The sequence below is a fragment of the Diplotaxodon limnothrissa genome, linkage group LG10, assembly GCF_057381915.1.
Source record: "Diplotaxodon limnothrissa isolate DT_005_m linkage group LG10, D_limnothrissa_male_GT1.1, whole genome shotgun sequence".
Taxonomy (NCBI): Eukaryota; Metazoa; Chordata; class Actinopteri; order Cichliformes; family Cichlidae; genus Diplotaxodon; species Diplotaxodon limnothrissa.
Window position 1 is genome coordinate 11,077,924 of NC_140605.1, and position 23,052 is coordinate 11,100,975.

The window sequence follows — 23,052 nt, forward strand, 5'->3', positions numbered from 1 at the left end:
CTGATGGAGGAGTGCAGCAACTCTGCAGGAGTCGCTTAATAATTAATTTGGACTTTTACGCCATGCCAAGAAATTTTTACAAGTTTTAAGACTCTCTTGTGTGCAAGTGAAGGGCTGAAGGGAGAAACACACACCAGCATGCACAAAGCACGCCGCTGTGGTTTTAGTTGGTCGGATTACTGCTGGGAGGCTTAACGGAAAACCATTTTAAATTTTGGGGTTCAGTTCAGTTTTTTAGTGCATCTCTGTGTGTGTTTGCACCTGAAATGTTTTGCAGATTGCACAGGAGTGTGCTGAGACAGGCTCAGCTTCTGCGTGGTGTCAGCAGGAGCACGGCTTTGCCACGGAGGGCTTGTGCTACTTTCCGCACACACGAGCAGTGTCTTGGTGGGTTTAGCTGTAACCTTTTAACCCGGTTTGCGCATGCCTGGTTTTGTTTGTTTGTTTTTATGTTATCACAAATTTCGCTGTTAACCCCCTGAACACATATTTCTGAAATCACCAGAACTGCACTATGGAGGGACGCAGATGCATTTTAACTATGTGTGGCTGCGAGATCACTGCCTCTCTGCTGCTTCGTACAACTCCAAAACTAACCAGAGGAACCTGGACACTGGGAGCATAGATCTGACTATACGTCCCGAAAGCACACGAGTGGAAGAAGACCACCTTGTTATCACCTGTAAGTGGGGCACTATAAGTGCAACAGTGGGTTGCACAGGCGGGTGGGAGAGAACATGATGAAAATTGACTTTAAATTGTGTGAAGAACTAAGACACATTGTTGAAGTGCAACTTAGTATTATTTTTTGAAGGATGGCCATCATCTGTTTTCTAAATGGAATCTTCATTCAATGTGGCCATTTCTGTAAAACAAAATAGTTTGGAAATAACACATTTTCTTTAGTTAAATTGCATTAAAATGGCACATGCTAAACGCAGGAGCAAGGTTATTGAAACTCAACTAAAACTGAAGCTAAACGTGTAAAAACATTTTAGTTTTTTTAGTTTTTATTTATTTATTTTTTATTTTCACAAATAGTACATAATTACATAACATAATACAGTGTACAATTCAAAACCAAAAAATAAACAAACAAACATAAAACAAACAAACTGATAACTAAACACACAAAAAAACAAAAACAAAAAAACCCCCAGCTCAGTTCCATTACAGTTTAAACACTCAAGAGAATCCTTGTAACATAATATTAGAAACATCAGGTTCCACATAGTTCAAGTATGGTTCCCACACCTTAAAGAATTGATCTGTTTTTGAATGCAATATACATGTAAGATATTCCAGTGGCACTAAATCCAACACTACTCTTTTCCAACCTTTAATAGTTGGTACTTTTTCATAAATCCATTGGAGTAGTATATTCTTCCTTGCCGCATAGGTGAGAACACAGTACAATCTCCTATTATTCTTGGATATTAATCGCCGGCTGGGGAGGCCCAGTATGAGAGACAGAGGGTCCATCTCCAATTCACAACCGAAAATCTTCTCCATTTCAAATAGCACATTAGACCAATATTCTTGCAATTTCAAACATGACCAGAAGCTGTGAGTTAGGGTACCAATTACTGTCTTACATTTAAGGCACATGGGTGAAAGGGTAGGATTATATTGATGTCTGCGAAACATAGATATGTGCATTCTATGTATAATTTTTAACTGTATTGCTTTGGTACGATTACAAACTGATATTGATTTGGCGTAACTCCAGACATCTTCCCACTCCTCATCATCAATTACTATACCTAATTCCTTTTCCCATTTGCCTTTAAGCCTCTGTGACGTCCCTGAGAGTACAGAATATAAAGCCTTATAAAATATCTTCACAGGTACCTCTTTGTCTGTTAAAAATAATAATTTTTCAACAGGAGAGACTTCATGACTCTCACTAAAGTTAGTACTATGCAAAATATAATGCCTTATCTGTAAGTAACGGAAAAAGTCATGCTTGGGGAGAGAATATTTCTCAACCATTTGGTCAAATGGCATAACTACATTATCGGAGAATAAGTCCCTCAGTCTCTGAATTCCTTTGTTCTTCCATTCCTTAAATCCTATATCAAACATCCCCGGTTGAAAGTCAAGATTATTCACAATAGGAGTAAACATAGATGTTAGCTTCAACCTTCCCTCAATTCGACATACAAAAAAAACATTTTAGTTAACTAAAACATAAAAAAATATTGAAAAATCAAAAATTAAATGAAACAATTAAGTAAACTACAATAAAAATATAGAAGAATCGTTCTTCGTTTTAGTGTTAGTTTGGTAAAAATTGTATTACAGCTTGTCTGATGGGGGAGCTGATAGACATGTTTAATGAGACTAGATGTGTACAAGGCTGGCAAAACTTTCCATGCAGTAAACACTAAACTAAAACAAGAGAATCCATCTCTGGAAACTTATTGAAACTAAACTGAATTTAAAACAAAAATTCAAATTGAAATAAAAAAAAAAATCTAATTAGAAAAAGCAAAGCTATAACAACTGCCCAGGACCGGCTCGTCTGAAGTTCTCTGCACAGCCAAATATACTGTAGTGGTCTTTGCCCCCTGGCACATTGTATTTGTGTAAAGATTTACTTCATGTGCAGGTACAGTAAGGCTTAGGGTGTAATTATCCAAAGGAGAAAAACATAGACAGTTTTAGTTATATACCATAAAATTGATTTACACGTACAGGGAATGTTGCCTAAGCTGGCTTTAGATAGCAGCCTTTATCAGCAGTCACTGTTGTAATATTCTGTCTCAAACTTATGAATAACGTGTTCATAATCTGCTTCGTGAGCCACCATTATCTTTATTGCCGCTCGTCCATTTCAACATAAAACACACCCACTTTGGTGAAAACAACCACTCCCCGTTGCCACTACGGTGGACCACAAGGGACAGTAAGCACGGAGTGCAAACATTATCAGCAATACAACATCTCCCTTTTTTTTTTAGATGCCCACCAGTGACACAGCTGGTATACATTTCAAAATAGAACATCCCGAACCTGAGGATAAGGAACAGTTTTTCAACACTGCCATGTGTAAAATTACTGGGGCATAAAACTAACACCAACAATGCAATGCGGGATATGCACTCATTAGTACATGGACATTTGACATGTTTCCATTTTTTTTTTTTTTTTTTTTTTTTTTTTTTTTTTTTTTTTAGGGCAGCGATCCGCCTACACCCTTTACAATCACAGGTCAAGAATAACCCTCGGTTTGACCACTCGTCCTGATCTGGTGGTCAGTGCAGGGCTAGTGTCCATGGTTGGTGTTTTAGTGTCTCTAGATGGCGACAGGGGCTCTGCTTGTTGCTGAGCTGCACTATCTGGCTGGGTGACCAGATCGGATGCTGGTGCTGAAGGTGCCGGTGACGCCTTGGTGCCTCTCAGGTGCCGTCGGTTACGCCGTATAGTCTGTCCCTCGCCAGTGCGGATCACGAAAGAGCGGGCAGTCTCTGCAGGTCGGATGATGACAGCCGGTTTCCAGGCTCCGGACTCGTGCTGAAAGCGAATGTGGTCCCCCTGCTGCAGCCTCGGTAGTGGTGTGGCGCTGCGATTGTAGTAACGCCTCTGATGCTCTTGTCTTTCCATCCGTGTTTTTTGCACAACCGTCGGGCTTATGATGCGAGGTACCAGGTGGCATCCGGTAACAGGAAGCACTGAGCGTAGACGTCGACTCATGAGGAGCTGCGCGGGTGACCTGAAGCTGTCGACTGGCGTGTTCCTTTGCTCCAATAGGGACAGGTAGGGATCTACTCCCTGAGCATGAGCTTTATCCAGAACTGATTTGGCCGTCTTGACTGTTCTTTCGGCAAGGCCGTTGCTTTGCGGGTACAAAGGACTTGAGGTCGTGTGGACAAAGTCCCATGTGACTGCAAAATCCTTGAACTCTCGAGAGCTGTATTGTGGGCCGTTATCTGAGATAAGCGTCTCTGGTATACCATGTCTGGCGAATATGGCCTTGAGCTTTTTGATGACGGACCCTGCAGTGGTAGAGAATAGCCTTTCGACCTCAAAGTAGCGGCTGTAGTAGTCCACAACTACCAAGTAGTCCCGTCCACGCCATGTGAAGAGATCTGAGGCCACTGCCTGCCATGGCCTCTCAGGGATCTGGTGTGGGATGAGAGTTTCTTTGGGATTCGCCGCGCGCCTCTCCTGACATATGGAACAGTTTTCCACCGTGGCAGCTATGTCCTTGCCCATGCCTGGCCAGAAGAGGGCGTCCCTTGCTCTCTGCTTACTCCTCTCAATCCCCATGTGCCCAGTGTGGATTCTCTCCAGCATGTTGTTTCTTAGGGCTGTTGGCACTATAATTTTGTCACCTTTGAAGATGATGCCATGGGAGTGTGAAATTTCATCTCTGAAAGTCCAGAAGTCCAAAAGGGTTTTGGGGCATTTTTTTCTGTCCTCAGGCCAGCCATCCTGCACAGTTTGCTTCAGCAGGGTGAGCTGCGGGTCGCATCCTGTTGCAGCCTGTATCTCTGAGAGTTTTTTGTCACTTACTGGGAGGCTGTTCATCACCGAGTGGATCTGGTCCTCCATGCCTTCACTCAGCGTGCTGTCTTGGTCGGGCAATGGTTTCCTGGACAGTGTGTCGGCCACAGGTATGTCTTTTCCGGGCCGGTGCACGATCTCTATGTCGTATCTCTGCAGCTGTAACAGCATGCGCTGCAGACGAGCAGGGGCTACAGAGATTGGTTTCTTCAGTATGTGCTCCAACGGCTTGTGGTCCGACTCTACGATGACTCTCCTGCCGTATATGTACGTGTGGAAACGCTTGCATCCAAACAGCACTGCAAAGAGCTCTTTTTCGATCTGTGCATAGTTGACTTCTGTTAGGGTCAGTGTCTTTGAAGCATATGCTATTGGATGTCCGTCCTGCATTAACACAGCTCCCAAACCATACGTTGATGCATCTACCTGTAGCCGTAGCTCCTTGGTCGTGTCGTAGTATGCCAGTATGGGGCCTGGTTCTCTGGTTATGAGATCTTTCATTTGCTGGAAGACTCTGTCGTGGGTCTGATCCCAGATGAACTCTGAGTCTTGTTTGAGCAGCTGACGCAGCGGTGCGTTCACCTCTGATAGTCGTGGTGCGAATCTGGACAGGTAGTTCGCCATTCCAAGGATTGTCTCAAGCTCATTCTTATTCTCAGGAGGTGGCATGTCCTTTATGGCCTGCAGTTTCTTTGGGTCTGGCTGGATGCCCTCCCGGGTGAGTTTGTGTCCAAAGTAGCTCACTTCTGTGGCGCCTATGACACATTTCTCTGGATTGAGACGTACTCCTCGCTCCCGTGTGCGCTCAAGCATGGCACGGAGGTTCTCGTCGTGTTCCTCCTTTGTCCTGCCAAACACGAGGATGTCATCCACGATGGCTGCCACTCCATTGAGCCCTTCATACGTCTCATCGATTTTCCTTTGGAAAATGTCCTGTGCTGATATTATCCCAAAAGGAAGGCGCAGAAAACGGTACCTGCCAAAGGTCGTGTTGAAGGTGGTGAGGAGTGATGACTTGGTGGTTAGTTGGATGGCCCAATAGCCTGAGCGAGCATCCATGACACTGAAGTACTGTGCTCCTGCCAGCTTTGGTGTGATGTCATCCAATGTTGGAAGCGGGTAATGAGGTCTTTTGATGGCTTTGTTTAATTCGCGAGGATCGAGGCATACTCTGAGCTTCCCAGTACGCTTCTCTGCGACCACCAGTCCGTTTACCCATTCTGTGGGTTCTTTTACTTTGATGATTATGCCGTTTTTCTCCATGTCATCCAACTCCCGTTTCAGTCGTTCCCGCAGTGTGAAAGGGATCCTCCGGGGGGGGCACACAACGGGCATGGCGTCTGGGTCAATGTGTAAGTCGCATTCTCCTGGGAATTTCCCTATGCCCTCGAACACATCGGCAAACTCCTCCATGACATTTGTGATCTGTACTGACATGACCAGCTTGACTAGGTTTAGATCCAGGCATGCTCTCAACCCTAGGATGGGGGGTGCTGCAGTGTCTACTATGTCAAATGTCAGCATCTTGTGAATGCCTTTCCACCTGCACTTCAACTGGCATGTGCCCTTGATGTTGAGTTTTTCTCCTCCATAGCCAGATAGTGTGCGTGTGGGCGGTGCCAAGCTAACCTGCTTAAAACACTTCTTAAACAATTGGGCAGGGATGACGTTAGCAGTGGCTCCTGTGTCAAGCTTAAAACTCACGGTGTGATGCAGTGAGCCTACTTCTACGTCGGCGTAAGCCTGTTCATCGGCCTCCCCTTCGTTGCACTTTGTTATGGAATCTATGAATAGCTCCGCTTCATCGCTTGGAGTGTCAGGGTTAATAGAGTACACTGGGTTGGGTTGGTGTGGTGCTTGTGAACGGCATGCTTTGGCAAAGTGGTTCATTTTATTGCACTTTTTGCACCTCTTCCCTTTTGCAGGACACTCCTCCTTCTGGCTGTGTGCTCGTGCACATCTTCCACACACTTTTCCCATCTTATTATAATGAGGTGCCCTCCTATCTTTTTGCTGCGTACTCTGGCGCTTAGCGGATACTGCATGCGCGGGCGCTGCTCCCTGCAGGCTCGTGTGTGGGTCAACCATGGCTTTCAATTGCTCTCGTGCGATCTCATAGGAGCGTGCAATGTCTATGGCTTTTTCTAGAGTCAAATCTGACCCTTGGCTCAGCAGCTTTTCTCTGACTTGTGGTAAACTGGTTGCAAAGACAATCCTGTCTCGGACCATTTCATCACTGTTAACGTAGCCACACTGCTTGACGAGTAACTTTAACTCGGTCACAAAGTGTTCAAATGACTCCCCTTCACCTTGGAGTCTTTCATTAAACTTGTATCTGGCGAAAATGGTGTTCGTTTCCAGAACTCAGGGGGAGGATCGTGGGTTTCTCTTCCTGCCCACCACTGAAGAAACCCTTTCCATGCTCTCTAACACCTCATCTTCCACATAATCGCCCAGCTACTGTAGACACAAGCCATTGCTCAGCTCACAGTGCTGTTCCCCAGAGAGAGCCCCAGCAGGGCGAGCTAGCTTAACTAGCACAAAGCACTGGCTAGCTGGAGTCATTACTTATTCTGTCTGCTAAGTGGAAAAAGTCAGGTGGGATTTAGTTGCCCTTGCTTTGGGAAATCCGAAGATTAAATGGTCCTGCAGATGCCAGGTGTGGACCAGTGGAAACTATTCACTCCCTCTGCTCTAGTTTGAAAAAATGTTAATCTCTGACCCATGGGACTCAGACACAAGCTGGAATTATTCACTCTTTAGTACAGGAGTCAGTGTACAGACCGGGAAACTCCATCTTCCTTTAACCTTTTAAGAACATAGCAGTCCCGTCAGAGTGTTGTAGAGCCGAGATCCCTTTTCTCTGTGGGAATCTCTCTGGATTATACTCTACCATTCATTTAAAAAAAAAAAAAAACAGACTGTGCAGCTGCTGAAAAATACTCTCACTATGGTTTTATGCAGGCACAAGAGTGACACGGTGTCTTACATACAGTGACATATGTGGGTGTGGCAACCCCATGACAGCTGCTGATGCAGGCATTCTTGCATGCATGCCTCTCCCTGTTAGTGGAACATATTCAAGGTCAGCTCAGTTTCTGAGCATGTATTCTGTTTGTGAACAGGGGGGCTTTCAGAGTTAGGTTAGCAAATGCTAAATCACAGCAGCACATGGACCGCCTGCTATAAATTTTGCATTCAGATCCGAGTCAGGTAATCTTGAGAACCCCTCTGCTATTGTACGCTTGCTTGCACTCTGGTGGCAACAGTCAATATTTCGAGGCTTCCAGCAGTTACTCGCCAAGACTTCCTGTTTGTTGTTATTGTTCACAGTACAGCTAGAATACAGATCCATTTAAGATAAAATGAAAAAGAAAATACAAAGCAAAATCATGGACGGACAATAGAAATTGGTGCTTAAATGGCTGTTTGGCTCAATGGCTTCCTGTTTTGCACCGTACATGGGCTGTTTTCCTGTATTCTGCCAAAGTCCACACAAGCTTAATTAGCCTAGCGAGCAAGGACTACAAACAGAATCCAGAAAACTTCTTCTATGACTACACACATTCTCATGTAGAGTCTTTATAGAGAAAATTGTATGTAATAAGAGTCCCTGCAACTCATTTGCTACATATGTACGTACAGACGGAGGATTTTACAGGCCTCTTAATGTCCTGCAATCCTGTATGTATACTGCCTAGCTGTCACAGGGCACAAGAGGCAGGGTACACCTTGGATACAGTCATGGAGACAGACAACCATTCACTCAAACTGTTTTAAAAATGTCTAATTCAGCCGATAATTTATTTAATAATGCGTTCTATCTAACACTTACACTCTGATTAATGCATTGGGAGCAACTCGGGATTCACTATCTTGGCTAGCAGCATTTGACTGGAGGAGCCAAGGATTGAACCACCAACATTCCAACTGCACTGTAAAATGTAATATTGTGTTTAATTAAAAATATTAAATAGGCTGAACTCAGTTTTTATCAATTTGTTATTAGAGCTCGATTTAAATACTTTTTATGCAAAAAACTCTGATAAACTCAATTTATTTGAGTTGTCTTAACTTAGAAAAACTAAGTAAGATGGAAGTTTTGCTTCTCAGTGCGGAAGGATGAAAGATGTGTTTTGAAAATGCCCCGTCACTACCGTCCTCCTCCCTCTCGGATCAGTCCGCATGTTCATGGTGCCAGCATTTGTTGAGCAAACCTGGAAAAGCGTCAGCTCAAGATATTATTGTTGTCATTGCTGTGAATCTTTACCCGATTCACTGACTTGGTTGAGTAAATGTTTGCCTCACAGGCATTCACACTATTGAGATCCTGTTTCTCTTTATTCTTTATCCTTTATTATTCTAGTTGCTCCGTTTCTTTGCCGCTTAACTACTCCCTCGGTTTTCACCGTTCGAACTTTAAACTGTTCTGCTATTTCTGCTTTCGACTGCTATATCTTTTGGTGATAATAACTTTTATACTTTTTGAGATATTCAGCTTTTTATGCCATTTTTTTGGCCCATTTTACTGTCAGAGACCACATTATCAGTGTGATCACCAGTTTTGCTTGCTGGGCTGAGCCATGTTTTAGCTCAGTGAGATGAGCAGCCGTTCTCAGACCAGGAGGGCAGGGTTCGAATCCCGCTTATGGCAACATTTTCTTCAGAATCAGAATCGTGTGTATTGACCAAGTATATGTGCAGACACATACAAGGAATTTGGTTCCGGTAGATGGTGGCTCTCAAGCACAGCAATGTAAATCACACACACACACACACACACACACACGCGTGTCTATATATACATTACACATGCATACACATACATACACAAAGCTGTGTAAACCAACTATAAATAACTAATCTAAACTTATATACATAAAATACAGAAATGAAATGAGGTGGAATGAATACTACAGAAAGTTAACACTTCAACTGTTTAAACTCCTTTCCACACAAATTTCAGCTTTTTCACCTCTTTTTAGCAAAATTTTCAGTTTTTCACTACTTTTCAGCACAAATTCCAGCTTCTTAAGCTTTTTTCCATCATATCTTTGTTTTGAGGCCAGAACTGGTTAGGCGCAGTGGGCAGCACAGCTGCCATGAGTTCTGGTGGCAAGGGTTCGAGTACTACATGTGACAGATGCTGCACATCTTCCCTGCTTGCATGTAATCTCCTTTCTTGACACTCTTCAGTGTAGTCTTTCAAAAAAAACAATACGCCAGGAGTTAGCTGTGCTCGCGGACTCTTATCAAGCCTTGGCCTCCCGGTCAGCTATTCCGCTGGTGGATAACAGAGCTCTCCGAAAACGTGGAAGCACTTTTGCAAATATGTGATATTTTGATAAATTAAGTAGATATTTGAGCATTACACAGCTACATTCTCGGCTGAAAATATCTTAAAAGGTTCGTCTATGCTCTCGTGTCAGGTGCTTCAGTAGGCTACTCATGCTATTAACAGCGGCCGATAGTTTTTACATATTACTGTAATGTTCTTGTCTGCTTGTTTCAGAAAAGTGAAGAGACGGGAATATGTCCATTTCATAAAACAGCCACTCGCTTCAGCCGAGTCCGACATCTTCCGCTTTAGAATACGACTACGCAGCAAACTGGCGCAAGATGACGCGCAGCTGCACTACAGCGATGTTAAAGCGGCAGAATTTACTTTTACCTTTAGAAGATAAATTATTGAAATTAAATAATGATATTCAGCGAGTTTAATTATTTTACAATGTATCGCAAGTACATTGTAAGTAACTGTAATTAAAATACCTAAAAATGAACAGTAATCAGTTACTCTACTTTTTCAGTGGAAAAGTAATTTAATTACAGTAATGCGTTACACCCAACACTGCTCATAGGGGATACTGTACTTGCACATAGGATTACATCATTATCTGAAATGTTTATTACAGGAAGTAGAATCATCCAATATAACCTTAAAGTAGAAATCTGTCAAAGTCAGCTTAACCTTATTTTGCATGTCTATGTTCCAGGGCCTGGTGGTCACATGTCCAGGTACAGTCTCAGTTGGCTTGCTGAGAACAGCTTTGAGAGAAAGTACCAGAGTACAGAACAACCGCGCATCCTTTGGAATTCAGACATCTATAAAAATGCAAACATAACCTCATCCAAATGGGACACGTTCATGAGCTGTGATGACGAGCTAAAGAAATTTCTTCAAAATTATCTTCTGTACGGGATCGCGTTTATAGACGATGTCCCAACCACAGTGGAAGCCACAGAGGCAGTAACCCAGAGGGTCAGTCTAATCAGGTATGCTTCTGTTGGCCTACAGATCACATTCTCATCTTTACGTTAACGCTTCGTATCCAGTGGCGTCGTTCAACCAGCTGTCTGTTGATTATCCTCAATTTCATCTGTTTCTCACAAAGGGAGACTACCTATGGCAGAATGTGGTGCTTCACTTCAGATTTTTCCAGGGGAGATACTGCCTACAGCCAGTTGGCCCTGGACCGTCACACTGACACCTCCTACTTTCAGGAACCGTGTGGGTAGGTGCAGCAGAGATGGGGTTGTTGGTGTAACGTTGACTTCTCATGATTATGTTTGGATATTTGATGCTTCTGTTCGTTATGGCAGAATCCAGGTTTTCCACTGTCTCAAGCATGAGGGAACCGGGGGAAGGACGCTGCTTGTTGATGGGTTCTACGCTGCAGAAAAATTACGTCAGAGCTCACCTGAAAGCTTTGAGCTGCTTGCTCAGGTGCCCGTCAAGCACGATTACATCGAAAATACCGACAGGCACCAAAACCACATCACAGGCATCGGCCCCCTGCTCAACGTGTATCCTTGGAACAATGAAATGTATCTTATACGGTATGTTGATGCTGAAATTTAGTGTAGTTTTTATTTTTCTGATGTTGTGTTCACTTGTTTAGTGGTTGTCCATTTAATTAGCGCAACTGATGTATTTACGTATTGACAGATACAACAACTACGATCGATCTGTGCTAAACACAATCCCCCATGATGTGGTTCAGCGCTGGTACGCAGCGCATCGAGAGCTGACCACAGAGCTGAGGAGGCCAGAGAACGAGCTATGGGTGAAGCTAACTCCGGGAAAAGTAAGATATGTGCAGGCCACAAAGTCAAAACATAAATGCTTCTCCGAGTTCCAACTAAAATGAATTCGTAGTCAAGTCACAGGACAACTTAAATGTCAGTGTTGCTTTATAATCTGAGTGTTTTGCCCTGTCTTTTCCCCGTAAGGTTGTTTTCATAGACAACTGGCGAGTCTTACACGGGAGGGAGTCTTTCACTGGCTCGAGGCAACTCTGTGGATGCTATCTGACCAGAGATGACGTCCTCAGTGCTGCCCGCTGCTTCGGGCTCCAGGCCTGAACGTGAAGTTTTCTTCACTTGACTGCCTTATCACTCTGCCCACAATACAGGTTTAATTAACACTGCACCGATACTGCTGGAGCATGTTTTATTTTGCTCTTCTGTATTTTTTAATTAACATTAGATTTTTTTTAAGCAGTTTATGTGAAGTTAGAGTGTGAATGTGTCCCGAATTTGACTTGAAACAATGAAATGTCTTAATCCTCAAATGGCTTCCAGTTATTAAACTGTGTCGTGATGTGTTGTGCGTTCAGTGTTACTTCTACTTCCATGTGCTGATCCTGTTTTTATCACACAGCATATCCTCGACACTCTCACAATACTCAGTAAACACAGCCTCTGACACTCATGTGACAAATCTTGAGGCACTCTGGTGATTCAGAAATGTTTTATTTAATCATGATCTGTGAAGTTTGCATGTGATACAAAACAAATTGATGGTGTAACTTTTTTACATTTATTACTTCTGTTACTACTGAAAAAAAAGGTTATTTAAAAAACATTTAAAACACAGGTTATGATAAAAATCAGAAAAAAAGACAAAACAAAATCACAGACTGAGCTGGTTGTGCACATTAAAGTGGTGCGACCTCAGTGTTAGGAACTTAGCATATTGATCATTCATAGTGTTACGAGTTCAAATATTGAGGGTGAGCACAAAAACAACAATTGGTCCAGGAGAGTCGGTCAAACAATGATTTTAATGAACACACGCGTGGGGAGATGAACACTGCACGCAGACAGCATCGATCTCCGCCCAATAATACACAAGCAGTTGTTTTATAACATCAGGGTATTATTTATGACGCCCCCTCATGCGTCAAAGCAGATACAATACATGCATAAGTTTCAAAACCACAAATGTTCTGTGGACGACTTTTGACACATTTAAAAGGACATCTTCTCCGTCTCGAGGCCAGGTGCTTCCTATTAATCTTCTAGCTCTCGCTTATCTCCTGGAACAAACTGTCCCGTAGGCAAACACAATTTTGCAGTCACAAGCTTTTGCAAACTATTATTTGAACTCTTACCTAAACACGAGTCTAACTACTGTTTGTGTGTGTGTGTATGTCTCGACCTCCAACGCAATCAGCCTCACCCCGCCCGTTGGCGCTTCTAACCTTTTACCAGACAGATGCTCTCTGTGGTAGGTGTAATAACCTTAACTAAGAACATGTGTAATCTATTGAATAAATGCTTTGATGAAATGATAATTAATGTAATGGTAATGATGATGCTTATGAATAGTAGCAGTAAAATATTTCCCTGATCTCCACAATAGGATTCGAGTGCAATCAAACAATACTGAATTATTCACAAAGCCTATGGAATACAGTACATTCAAAACTGGGCTCTGATTTAATGTCCCTTGGTATAGGCATGACATCATCAATGTGATTTATTTGATGTTCTTTTATGTAAAAAATCTTTTAGAATCATGTTCATACAGTTTATTTTTTTCACACAATGTAAGAAAAAAGATTGAAATTTAAAACATTCATTACTTAACTGAAATTGGGGAAAAAAAAAAGCTGTAAAACTGACAGAATTTGAGTAAGCACAGAAAAAGCAAATTCAAACATGAAGATTAGCTCCATTGTTCTCATTACATCTGAATTCTCTCCATATCAAGGACTGGTATACATAATAGTGATGCTAATGCAATGCTGTAGCTGTTTAAAGTGGCATTTAGGCTTGAGGGCCTTCTTCCTCATCCTGAACGTTGTCAGCCGTGTTTGCATTGGGAATGCTCTCATAGGGCTCCTGGGCTGGAGGAGAGCTCCCCCTAGTGGACAAACAAACAGTAGCCGTTACACCCTTGAACTCTAAATGACCAAATCGATGGAAGAAGTGTATCAAAAATCTGTAATCTCACTTCATCTCGTTGGCCTCTGCCATTTTAACAGCGTTGTATTTGTGTTTCTTGACTGTGTGAGCGATGAACCACGCAACCAGGCCGATCAGCACGCACCCGAGCAGCGCTCCGATAACCGCGCCTGCGATAACCCCATCTGCCACTTCTATACAAACACAAACATTTTATACCTGTGAGGGGGGATTATTACACACACAAACACACACAAACACACATATTAAAGCTCCCCAAAAAATAAATGTGAGGACAAACCAGGACTCAGCTCAATGGTGCATGTTGCAAAGCCCACAACATTTGTAGCAATGCACTGGTACTCCCCAAACTCAAACTGGGAGATGTTTTTGATTTCCAGTATTCCAGTTGTGGTTGCTGAGAAAAAACAAAGTTCACTCAGATTCATGAGATGGTAAATGTGCTAATGCGCGCATATATATATATATATATATATATATATATACACACACACATACACGTGTGTGTATATAGATGCTGGACTCACTTCTTCCCAGCACAGGCCTCCTTGTCTTGGTCTGATCCAGTTTGGCCCAGTTGTAGGTCGGTGTTGGGTTTCCCTGCTCACTGTGGCAGGTCAGAGTGACCAGGTGACCCGATTCAACATTGCCATGGACGGCGCAGTAAGGAGCAGATGGTTTCTCTGGCGGACCACAGGGAAGTTAAGGCTTTATTGGCTACTTGACATTATTACAAAGCACACATTCAGCCTGGAGAAAACACTGACATTTTTCAAGCCATTTAAACAGCAGCTCCTGAATAAAGAGATCAGCTTCCCTTTGAGGCTTGGCAAGGAAATCCAGTCATCATCATAGCCTTGAAACCTTCCTTTTTGATAAAGCTTATAGTTAGGTCTTGATCAGGTGACCCCAAACCTTCCTTTAGTTGCAACACTGCTACTGGGGGCTTCCCATGATGCTTCTTCACTCCTCGTTTTCCCTCTCTATGTGTTTATAGACCACTCTGCATTTAATAATTAGTTAGTATTAACCTCTGACTCTCCTCTACAGCTTGTCTTTTGTCCTGTCTCCTTCCCCTCACCCCCACCCACAAACTGGTCAAAACAGCTTTTGCCAAGTGTTTGCTTATAGGGGTCATCTGATTGTTGGGGTTTTTTCTGTATTACTGTAGGATTTTGCCTTATAATATATGACACCTTGAGGCGACTGTTGTTATTATTTGATGAAATATGAATAATTTACTATTTTTTTCTTTTTCTTTCTCTTCTCTTTTTATTACTTTTGTATAGTTTTACCACCGCAAGCTTTGATGTTATTTCAGTGAAACCACAGGGTAACTTTAGAGGGGAAATCACACTTGTGACAGCTTATGAGCATCTGATGGGACTGCAAGCAAAACACATTGAAAGTGCTGATTTTATTCTTTAACACCACATTGTTTTATAATCCTCTTAGACTGAGTTAGATACTGAGGACTGGAAACAACTAGTAGATATGTCAGATAAAAAAAAATGTACTTTCTTTTCTGAAATTTGTTGCAGTATGAAGTGGGATAAAGCAGCAATGGTCAAGTGCCTCTAGATGCTCTTTCAGTCGCTGCTTTAGAACAGATGGTCTACACCGTATTGATTACCGCTATATTCCAGTCCGCAGCTCTGTGTGTGTTTATCAGTGTGTATTTTCTTCTTTCCTGTTTATGCTGGTTTCTCCCTGTAGGTGCCATCAATTATTGGCTTCCACTGCTGAGTGTCTCTCCAACACCTGATTGGCAGATTTTAATCTTGAGGGAATAAATCACCAGCCAGAGCAGATCGCAAGTATGAGGGTCCTCTCTCCTCTCTGCCCTATCTGTGTGAACTGTTGACACTGCACTGGCAATTTAGATGCATTTTGTAGACCATAGGAAGTAGATAATGGAAAATGAAGGGATGAAGGCAAATTCTGGTGCCCTTTTTATTTTCATTCATACACCAGCGTGTTTTTTAGTCTTTCCTTGGAGTTTTCAGGTGAAACAATTCATTGTGTATTGTAGATTGTTTATCAAAGATGGTTAACAGATTTGTTCGTTAAAATAGCAAATCCTTTTAATCAAACAAAACGTCACGTGGCTAGCCATTAGTCATCGTGATTCAGGATACGTTAGGAGTGGCCTCATCGTGAGCTCAGCAGCTACTGAAGAGGCAATCTGTGTTTCATTGCTGCCCGCTGATTATTAGATCGTTCAGTAAGACAGTTGGAAACAAACTGTACGCCAAAATCATGTTTGATACCACATGCGTTTTAACTTTCACAAAAAAGACATCAGGAAAACAAACAAAGTTTCTATACATATGTATTTGTAATTTATGGCAAAGCTGTCCAGTGTTAGTCGTTCTATGTGAAAATAAGTGATGCAAATCAGCCTTGAGCCCATGTTAATCAGCATGAGTGTGTTCATACATATTCATATTGTGCCTCACAGTCAGTATAAAGAAAGTGCCCCACTCCCCAGTCATTTTTTTCCATAAAGGCTGTACAGTATTTAGGTAGCACATGCATGCAGCAGACACTCATATATATTCTGTATGCAGTACGAGGATGCAGTCACAGTCCTTTTTCTAATTTCCAACACTGACAATGAGGAGACTGCTGAAGTAACCATGGAAACTACTGAGGCCTGCAAGGTTGTCCTGGTAACTCGGTGAATGAGGGGATTTGAGATGAATGTAATTCCCTATTTACACTGTTCAGGGCCACTACTTTAATAGGTTTGTTAATGTTACAACATTGATAATTGATACAGAAATCTCAGGTGAGGAAAGATAGCTGAAACATTCTTACTGAAATCGCAGTTTCGATAAAAACACTGGCACTCCCTTTTCAGGGAGTCACACACGCTTACTTAGAGGAGGAGAATAATGGCTGAAGCAGCAGCATTCTAATGGGTGTAATCAGGTAGCATGAAATCTCCTACACACCCACTGTTTACCCTCGCAACCTTTCTGATTCCTGGACTGTGAGAATGTGTGTAGGTTCCTTTCCATGACTCATTCCTTTTGTTCACTTTTACCCGTGCTTTTGTGTGGCCTAAGTGTGTTAGGGTTCATGTTTTGTCTTTAAAAAATGATCAAATAGGATCAAACAGGGTTTGAAAATGTAATAACATAAAAACACAATAATATACCAAACACCAAAAATCTATTTCAAAAGTGGGCAAAACTCACCGAGGACATTCACGATGATATTTGCTTGAGACTGTCCATCAACGTCGGGCAAATTGTGAACTTCACACGTGTAGAGCCCAGAGTCCGATGGTTGCATGTTTCTTATAGTTATGGAGGCATTCATGGTGGCCCCTGGAGCAGCTGGAGTTTGAATCCTGCCTTCGTAAGACTTGGGAATAACAACCTTTCCTGATTGATAGTAAAAGATCTGAAAGCAAATGGCAAGAAGTCAGATCCGATCATCTGTTGGCTATCGCTGCACAAACTCACTGTCCTCGAGCTAGTTTGCATGAGTGATCCAAATAATTGGAGAGATGAAACCTTTAGTTCTCCAGTTAATATGATATTTACAGGACCGACGTTTTTTTTTTTTTTCACATCAGCATGTAGTAGATGTCTTTAAAAGCACTTTTTGACATTGCATGAAGCAGCACATTTGTGAGTCTGTGGCTGTAGGTTAAATGAGCACTGCCTGAAAGATATTTGTCGATCTCAGTCACAGGCTTCGCGATCCAGACTGGGTGTGTCTGCTAGCTGGTAAGAAAACGTGGCACAGCAGGAAAAGGCGCAAACCTGTATGTGTAGCTGTGCGTAGACATATGTTTTTAAAATATTTAAAATACAGGAAAAAACTAAATGTTTGCTGCTCTGATGAGAATCAATTCCTTCGAAGCATTTTGAAGCATCTCGAAGATGATGCTATGTTCTGAGAAAGCGATTCTTATCTGCTCTGGAGAACTTGGAAGAAACACAAAATTACTCATGTCTTTCAGAAGTGATCACCGTGTGTAGTCGCATGAGTTTATTGGCCTGAACTTCAACTTGCACACCCTATTTTTAGCTACTAAATTGAAAGACATTTCATCATCCTGGTCCATAAAACTACAAATTAGTTGGCACATGGCTGTAATCCGAACAATAGACTGCATCTACCTGCTGTGCAGTCATGGCGGATTTTGAGAGAAACTCCCACTGGATTGTTAGGTCGGCAGTTGTCGCCACTGTAGTGGCAAACGTACAGTCGAGCAGGACACTACCACCAATTGTCACATTGACGTATTTCTGCGTGGTCGTCACTGTGATGAGTTCGACACATCCTGTAAAACAATATCAGAGCTCAAGTAGGTTTCCAATAAAATGTAAACTTGCTACAAAAAAACAAATGATAATGTAAGACAGAAATGTGCTTACCTGCAATGCTTAAAAGCACCAACAAGAGCTGCACAGAGCACATCTTTACAAAAGCTGTGGGGATTCTCACAGAATGTCCTAAGAACTGAGCTTTATACTCGCCGTGCAAGCAGGTCTAGAAGAGGAAGGGGTAAATGCATTACAGTATCACAGGCAAGGTCGGGGAATTCATGGTAACAGAACTGCTGATAATGCGCATGTTTGCATTTCCATGTTTGCCAGACAAGGTGTGTACACTGGGTGTGTAGAGAACTGTTTTTCATAAATTATAGATTTGGGCATTCGGGCTCAAAAAGTTTAAATCAGGGTGGATTAAAATGAGAAATGATGGCAAAGAAAACCCCTAATCTGGTCATGCTTTGGGCAGATACAACGTGACCTTAAAGGAAACAAATGGACTGAGTGCAGTCTGCTCTGTGTGTGTGTGTGTGTTTTGAAATGTTGACTGTACATGGCAGGTGTTTTGACAATGATGGTTAATTCATTTTTCAGTACTTTGGCAGTAGTTTCACCACAGCTCATCCTCCTTGTCTTGTAAGTCATTCTGGGTCAGGGCTTCTGGCAAAGGAATTAATGTAATTTAATCTCCACCTGGCCTTTATCGCTTGCCTCGAGGAAGTGTAAGCCAAAGCGCTGCAACATGCCGCTTATCACTGGGGAGTCCACTCCCCGGTGCTGCTGCCTACTTAATAAAGGCAGTTTCACCTTTGTCGTTTTCGCTCACACAGCGTGCAGCACAATGCTGACAGGGAGAGACAGTGAATCATACATGATTAATTGTCTATAATTACCAGAAGCTGACATAAGTGATTAACAATGTGAAAAATGTTGATTAGGGGTGACTGGAGGGGTGAGGGAGGGAGGCAGCGGCATGATGTGGGAAGCGGAGGAAGGCGTGTAGAGCTCATTATCCAGAAGACGTTTATGTGATAGGCTGGCAAATGACACAATATCACTGTCTGTAGGCTTTGTCTGAAAATTTAAAAAAAGAAAAAGAAAGTGTTGGCAGCTGTGTGTTTGGGCAGAACTGCAGAGTGAAACAACAAGGGGCCAGTCTTTAAATAAATGCATCAGCATGACTCACGACCAGCTAATCAGAGTCTGAGAGCGTTCTGATTCCATGACAAGTCAAGTGGGAAAACCACTAATGAATGAGTAGAACCATTAATAATGTATTCAGTTAGTTACATTTGGGAAATGCTTATTCCCACATAAGTTGAGATCAGGATTATAGAAACACAATAAGCAGATCCCTTGTTATTTGAGGGCAGATTTTAGATCACATTTCTGGCAAATTCGGTCCTTCTCCAGCTCTCCACGCAGACTCTTTGACCTCCGTGCAACCAAAGCCCACTCAGGCTTGATTTAACAATAGCACTTGAATTACAGATGTAAATGAGAACACTTTGTGTACTAGAAAATCCACAGGTGTTACATATTCATGCGCAGAGATCTGTTTTTAGAGATTAGAGTGACAGAAGCTGACATTGTAATAGGACATCTGGCAGAACTTGATAAAACATTCAAATTTGTGCTTCCTGTTTTAGCTAAATTTTATCGAAGGTGACGGATCGTCCACGTTCAGCAAAACAATGGCCTGTTTCATTTATGGCTGGCTATGTTTATTTTGATTCAAAGAAGTCATTTTTTTACACTATTACTGCAAAAAATTATACAGTTTTACAGGGTCATGGGGAAAATAATATATTAAAATAAAATAAAATAAAAATAATACTACATTCACATGCACAGCCATTAGGGGCCAGTTACAGCCTCTTAAGTCTAAGAGTTTACCCCATGATGCTATAAATGATCACTGAATGCTTAGCACTAATATTTTAGCATAAAGATTTGATTCATCACCTGATTCATCCACTTGACGCTTGAATACTTGTACTAAAAACAAAAAAACTAAAATTACCCATTAGCTATTGAAGCACTTCAGAAGAAATCCAAAAAAATCTACTGTTAAAATATGTTGGGAACCTGTTAAAGAATGCTTCACAAAATCCTGACCACTTGTTTTAGTGGTAGCCTTAGAGGAGAAAGGGATCATCAGAGTCATTGTCATAAATGCTCTGGGGAACATAAATGCTTGCACCTGTACCGAGCAAGCAAGACCGCAACTTAGCCATCATGGATAATAAAATGGGAAGATTAGATTGTTGCCATTTTCTGACTGTTTCGCCCTTCAGCCACACTATACTGACTCTTCTTTCTATTCCAGTCACATTAATGGCTCTGCAGTTAGTTTGAATCCGAGGGGAGAGCTGATGATGCATGCACCCTGTAGCATCCACCAAGCCGCGAGCGTCATCTCACGAGGCTGCTTGGACCTGTAGCTGTGTCCTCCTCAAACCTCCGGCAGGTTTCTGTGTAATACCTCCACACAGACTTACTCATCCACCCACTGCAAACAGTGCTTCCCTGTCGGCAGACTGCGAGGGGGCGTAAAACTCCGAGCTCAGAAAGAGTGAGTACACATTGAGTGGTATTTTCTTCTGCTTTTTTTTGACGGACCTATCTGAACAATCCGACTGGTTGTTGTAGTAATGCACAGTGCTGGGGGAAGTATTTGAACCCCTCATGGTGGAAAAGTACCACAGCACTTTCAAACCATTGTAGTAAGTTATGACAAGTGCTGCTTAGAACACAAATCAATTAAAAGTATATGAGTGTAATTGTAAAGGTGCACCTCTGAAAATAAAAGTGTACCCAGTGCAGAAGAAGACATCTGTGAATGTTCTGCACTTAAATGTCTCTCAATCTTTCATGAAGATTTACAACTTTTCCCCCACAGTGTTTCATTCTGCTCCAAAGTAATGGATAAACAATTAGATGAAAGTTCCTGTTTTTTCACTATCAACATTTTTTGTGAGTTAACAAAAAACCTTCTGCTTAATAATTACTGGGCAATGAGCTACCAGAACTTTTTCTGTCATTTTACACATTTATTTCCTATCCTTAAAGCCCAGTGAGTCATGCTGACAGGTTTCTTTCATTAAATAAAGCATCATTTCTTTATGATGTAAATCTGAGACGTGCTGTTGAAACTGCACTTCTTTTTCTTATTTTGAGATATTTCAGTGATTAAATGTGCAGCTAAACTAATTTACACTGACAGAAATGTTTATTGGTATGGCCCACTTAAGGTCAAAATGCACTGTATGCCCCCAAGTCCCCCAATTTAAAGAGCTCAAAGCCATTTATAAACAAATATCATCTATTCTTTAATGTGTTTTCCTCCTGCGCTCTTGCTTTGTCTTGCAGATGAAGCGGTCAGATAAATGATGTCATGTAAAAGGTACTCGCATTAACACTGCTGCTATTGAGGAGAACAGGGGTGCAATTCAGTCATTGGACAATAGATGGCAGGCCAGCCTGTTAGATGTGTTGTGATGAGCATTTCTCTAAGTATGTGCATGTGGATGTACATGTACATGTTGGGTGGGGGAAGCTTGATGCAACGAAGCCAAGAATGCCACACTCCTCAACCTCAGCAGGCCTGGCTCTTCTTCACCCTCCTCTCCCACTTGGATAACAAAAATATATAGGCCAGGCATTTAGCGTGGCTTCGCTTAATGTCCCCACAGCTACCAAGCAACCTTACCACTTCTAAAAACAGTGATGGTACAAAACCAAATCATATGCGAGAGTAAGAACTTTAAAAAAACAACAAAAAAAACAACAGTGTAGTGTGAAACATCATCTGACTAACACAGATGAAAAAGTCTCCTTTGCATTGCTTTTTTATTTTCCCCTTGCCTCTAAAAACCACACGCAGTGACACTGAACTATCATCTCACATTGCCATCAAATGCTAGCATGAGACGCCGCTTTCACAGAGATTGACACAATTGTGCAAACAAACCTAAAAGAAGTGGGATACAGTCAGTCAGACGCAACATCTCCTGATACTTTTGTCATCTCTGAAATTCAGAGTCTGTCACTGAAGAGGGCGACCTGTGACGAATTGTCTCAGGAAGAGAAACAAGGGGCGCAGAAGGGGAGTACATTTACATCAGCAAACAGTCTAATCGACAAGCTGTCAGTGCTGCATTTGGACTATAACTTTTGTAAAATGCCAGAAGTAAAAAAAGAAAAAGAAAAGGAGCAATCGCACAGATGACCCTTTCTGGCACAGAGAAACGTTACGCTTTCAGAAGATGCATAACGTCCCCACATCCATTTTGTCTAATGATATTTTTGATCGTCTAAAATCTGTCCTTTAGCAACAAGGGAAATGCCAAAATAAATTGAGAGGCAAGCTGTTAGATTTGCCAGCAAAAGTATAATTTTATGCGTTAGAGCCGTGATCTTCTCAACACTTAACTGAAAGATGGTTCTTGCCAAGTGGAAATGTGTGTTTTCCACAAAGTACACTAATGTTTTAAAGAGATATTCACAGTTTTTTATGTCCAGCTTAGAATACTGAGACCTTGGAGTGGTTGGAGTGGTCGTTATTGAGGGGATGAAGCAAATTTTAGAGATAAAAATCAGCTGTTGTTAACCACACTTTATAGGTTAGTTTTTAAAAATGACTTTGGCATATTCTTCCTTGGGTATATTAAACACAAAAATATGCAGTGCTGGGATATGTAGTCTTGACCTAACCCTTTTGTGTGTTTTCCTAGACATAGGGTTTTCTACATAGTGGTCTTAGTAGTTCAGTCATGGTCACAGTAATATTAATATTAATATTTTAATATTACACGCATTATGTTTCCACTCCTTCTCAGCTCCTCACTCTCTTTTCACGTCACAAACAAAAACTCCATGGTAACACCGATGAACATGCTGTAAAATTAAAACACCTGCTCACCAAGTATTATAGCAGCGATCGTGTCAGACTAGATGCTTAAAGAATGAACATGATGCGTAAAGTAACAGATGTAAGTGTTTATTAGCTGAATAGTTGATCATTATCCATTCAACC

General features: G+C 41.9%; 2 protein-coding genes across 2 annotated transcripts; one reads left to right on the forward strand and one right to left on the reverse strand.

The window, feature by feature from the left end:
* tmlhe (trimethyllysine hydroxylase, epsilon) lies at positions 1-12,130 on the forward strand. The gene is made up of 7 exons (XM_085363510.1): positions 1-387; positions 506-682; positions 10,506-10,785; positions 10,905-11,024; positions 11,113-11,349; positions 11,459-11,597; positions 11,743-12,130. The coding sequence occupies exons 1-7, from the start codon at positions 267-269 to the stop codon at positions 11,872-11,874; spliced, it is 1,206 nt and encodes a 401-aa protein (XP_085219636.1). The 5' UTR covers positions 1-266; the 3' UTR covers positions 11,875-12,130.
* Positions 12,131-13,563: 1,433 nt separating this feature from the next.
* LOC146623912 (V-set and immunoglobulin domain-containing protein 1-like) lies at positions 13,564-18,159 on the reverse strand. Its single transcript, XM_085363511.1, has 7 exons — positions 18,117-18,159; positions 17,859-18,022; positions 16,926-17,133; positions 14,250-14,405; positions 14,003-14,119; positions 13,751-13,895; positions 13,564-13,660 (listed from the first exon to the last, which is right to left on the reverse strand). Exons 1-7 carry the CDS (start codon positions 18,157-18,159, stop codon positions 13,564-13,566), a joined length of 930 nt encoding a protein of 309 aa, XP_085219637.1.
* Positions 18,160-23,052: the final 4,893 nt, after the last annotated feature.

Excerpts from the sequence above, each read along its gene's own strand:
- tmlhe (XM_085363510.1), top strand. The coding sequence starts at position 267 with ATGTTTTGCAGATTGCACAGGAGTGTGCTGAGACAGGCTCAGCTTCTG. Across the intron at positions 388-505 it reads CACACACGAGCAGTGTCTTG|AACTGCACTATGGAGGGACG; the intron begins GTGGGTTTAGCT and ends TGAAATCACCAG. Across the intron at positions 11,350-11,458 it reads AATGAAATGTATCTTATACG|ATACAACAACTACGATCGAT; the intron begins GTATGTTGATGC and ends ACGTATTGACAG.
- LOC146623912 (XM_085363511.1), bottom strand. The coding sequence starts at position 18,159 with ATGTGCTCTGTGCAGCTCTTGTTGGTGCTTTTAAGCATTGCAG. Across the intron at positions 18,023-18,116 it reads GGTGCTTTTAAGCATTGCAG|GATGTGTCGAACTCATCACA; the intron begins GTAAGCACATTT and ends ATTGTTTTACAG. Across the intron at positions 17,134-17,858 it reads CCGCCATGACTGCACAGCAG|ATCTTTTACTATCAATCAGG; the intron begins GTAGATGCAGTC and ends ATTTGCTTTCAG.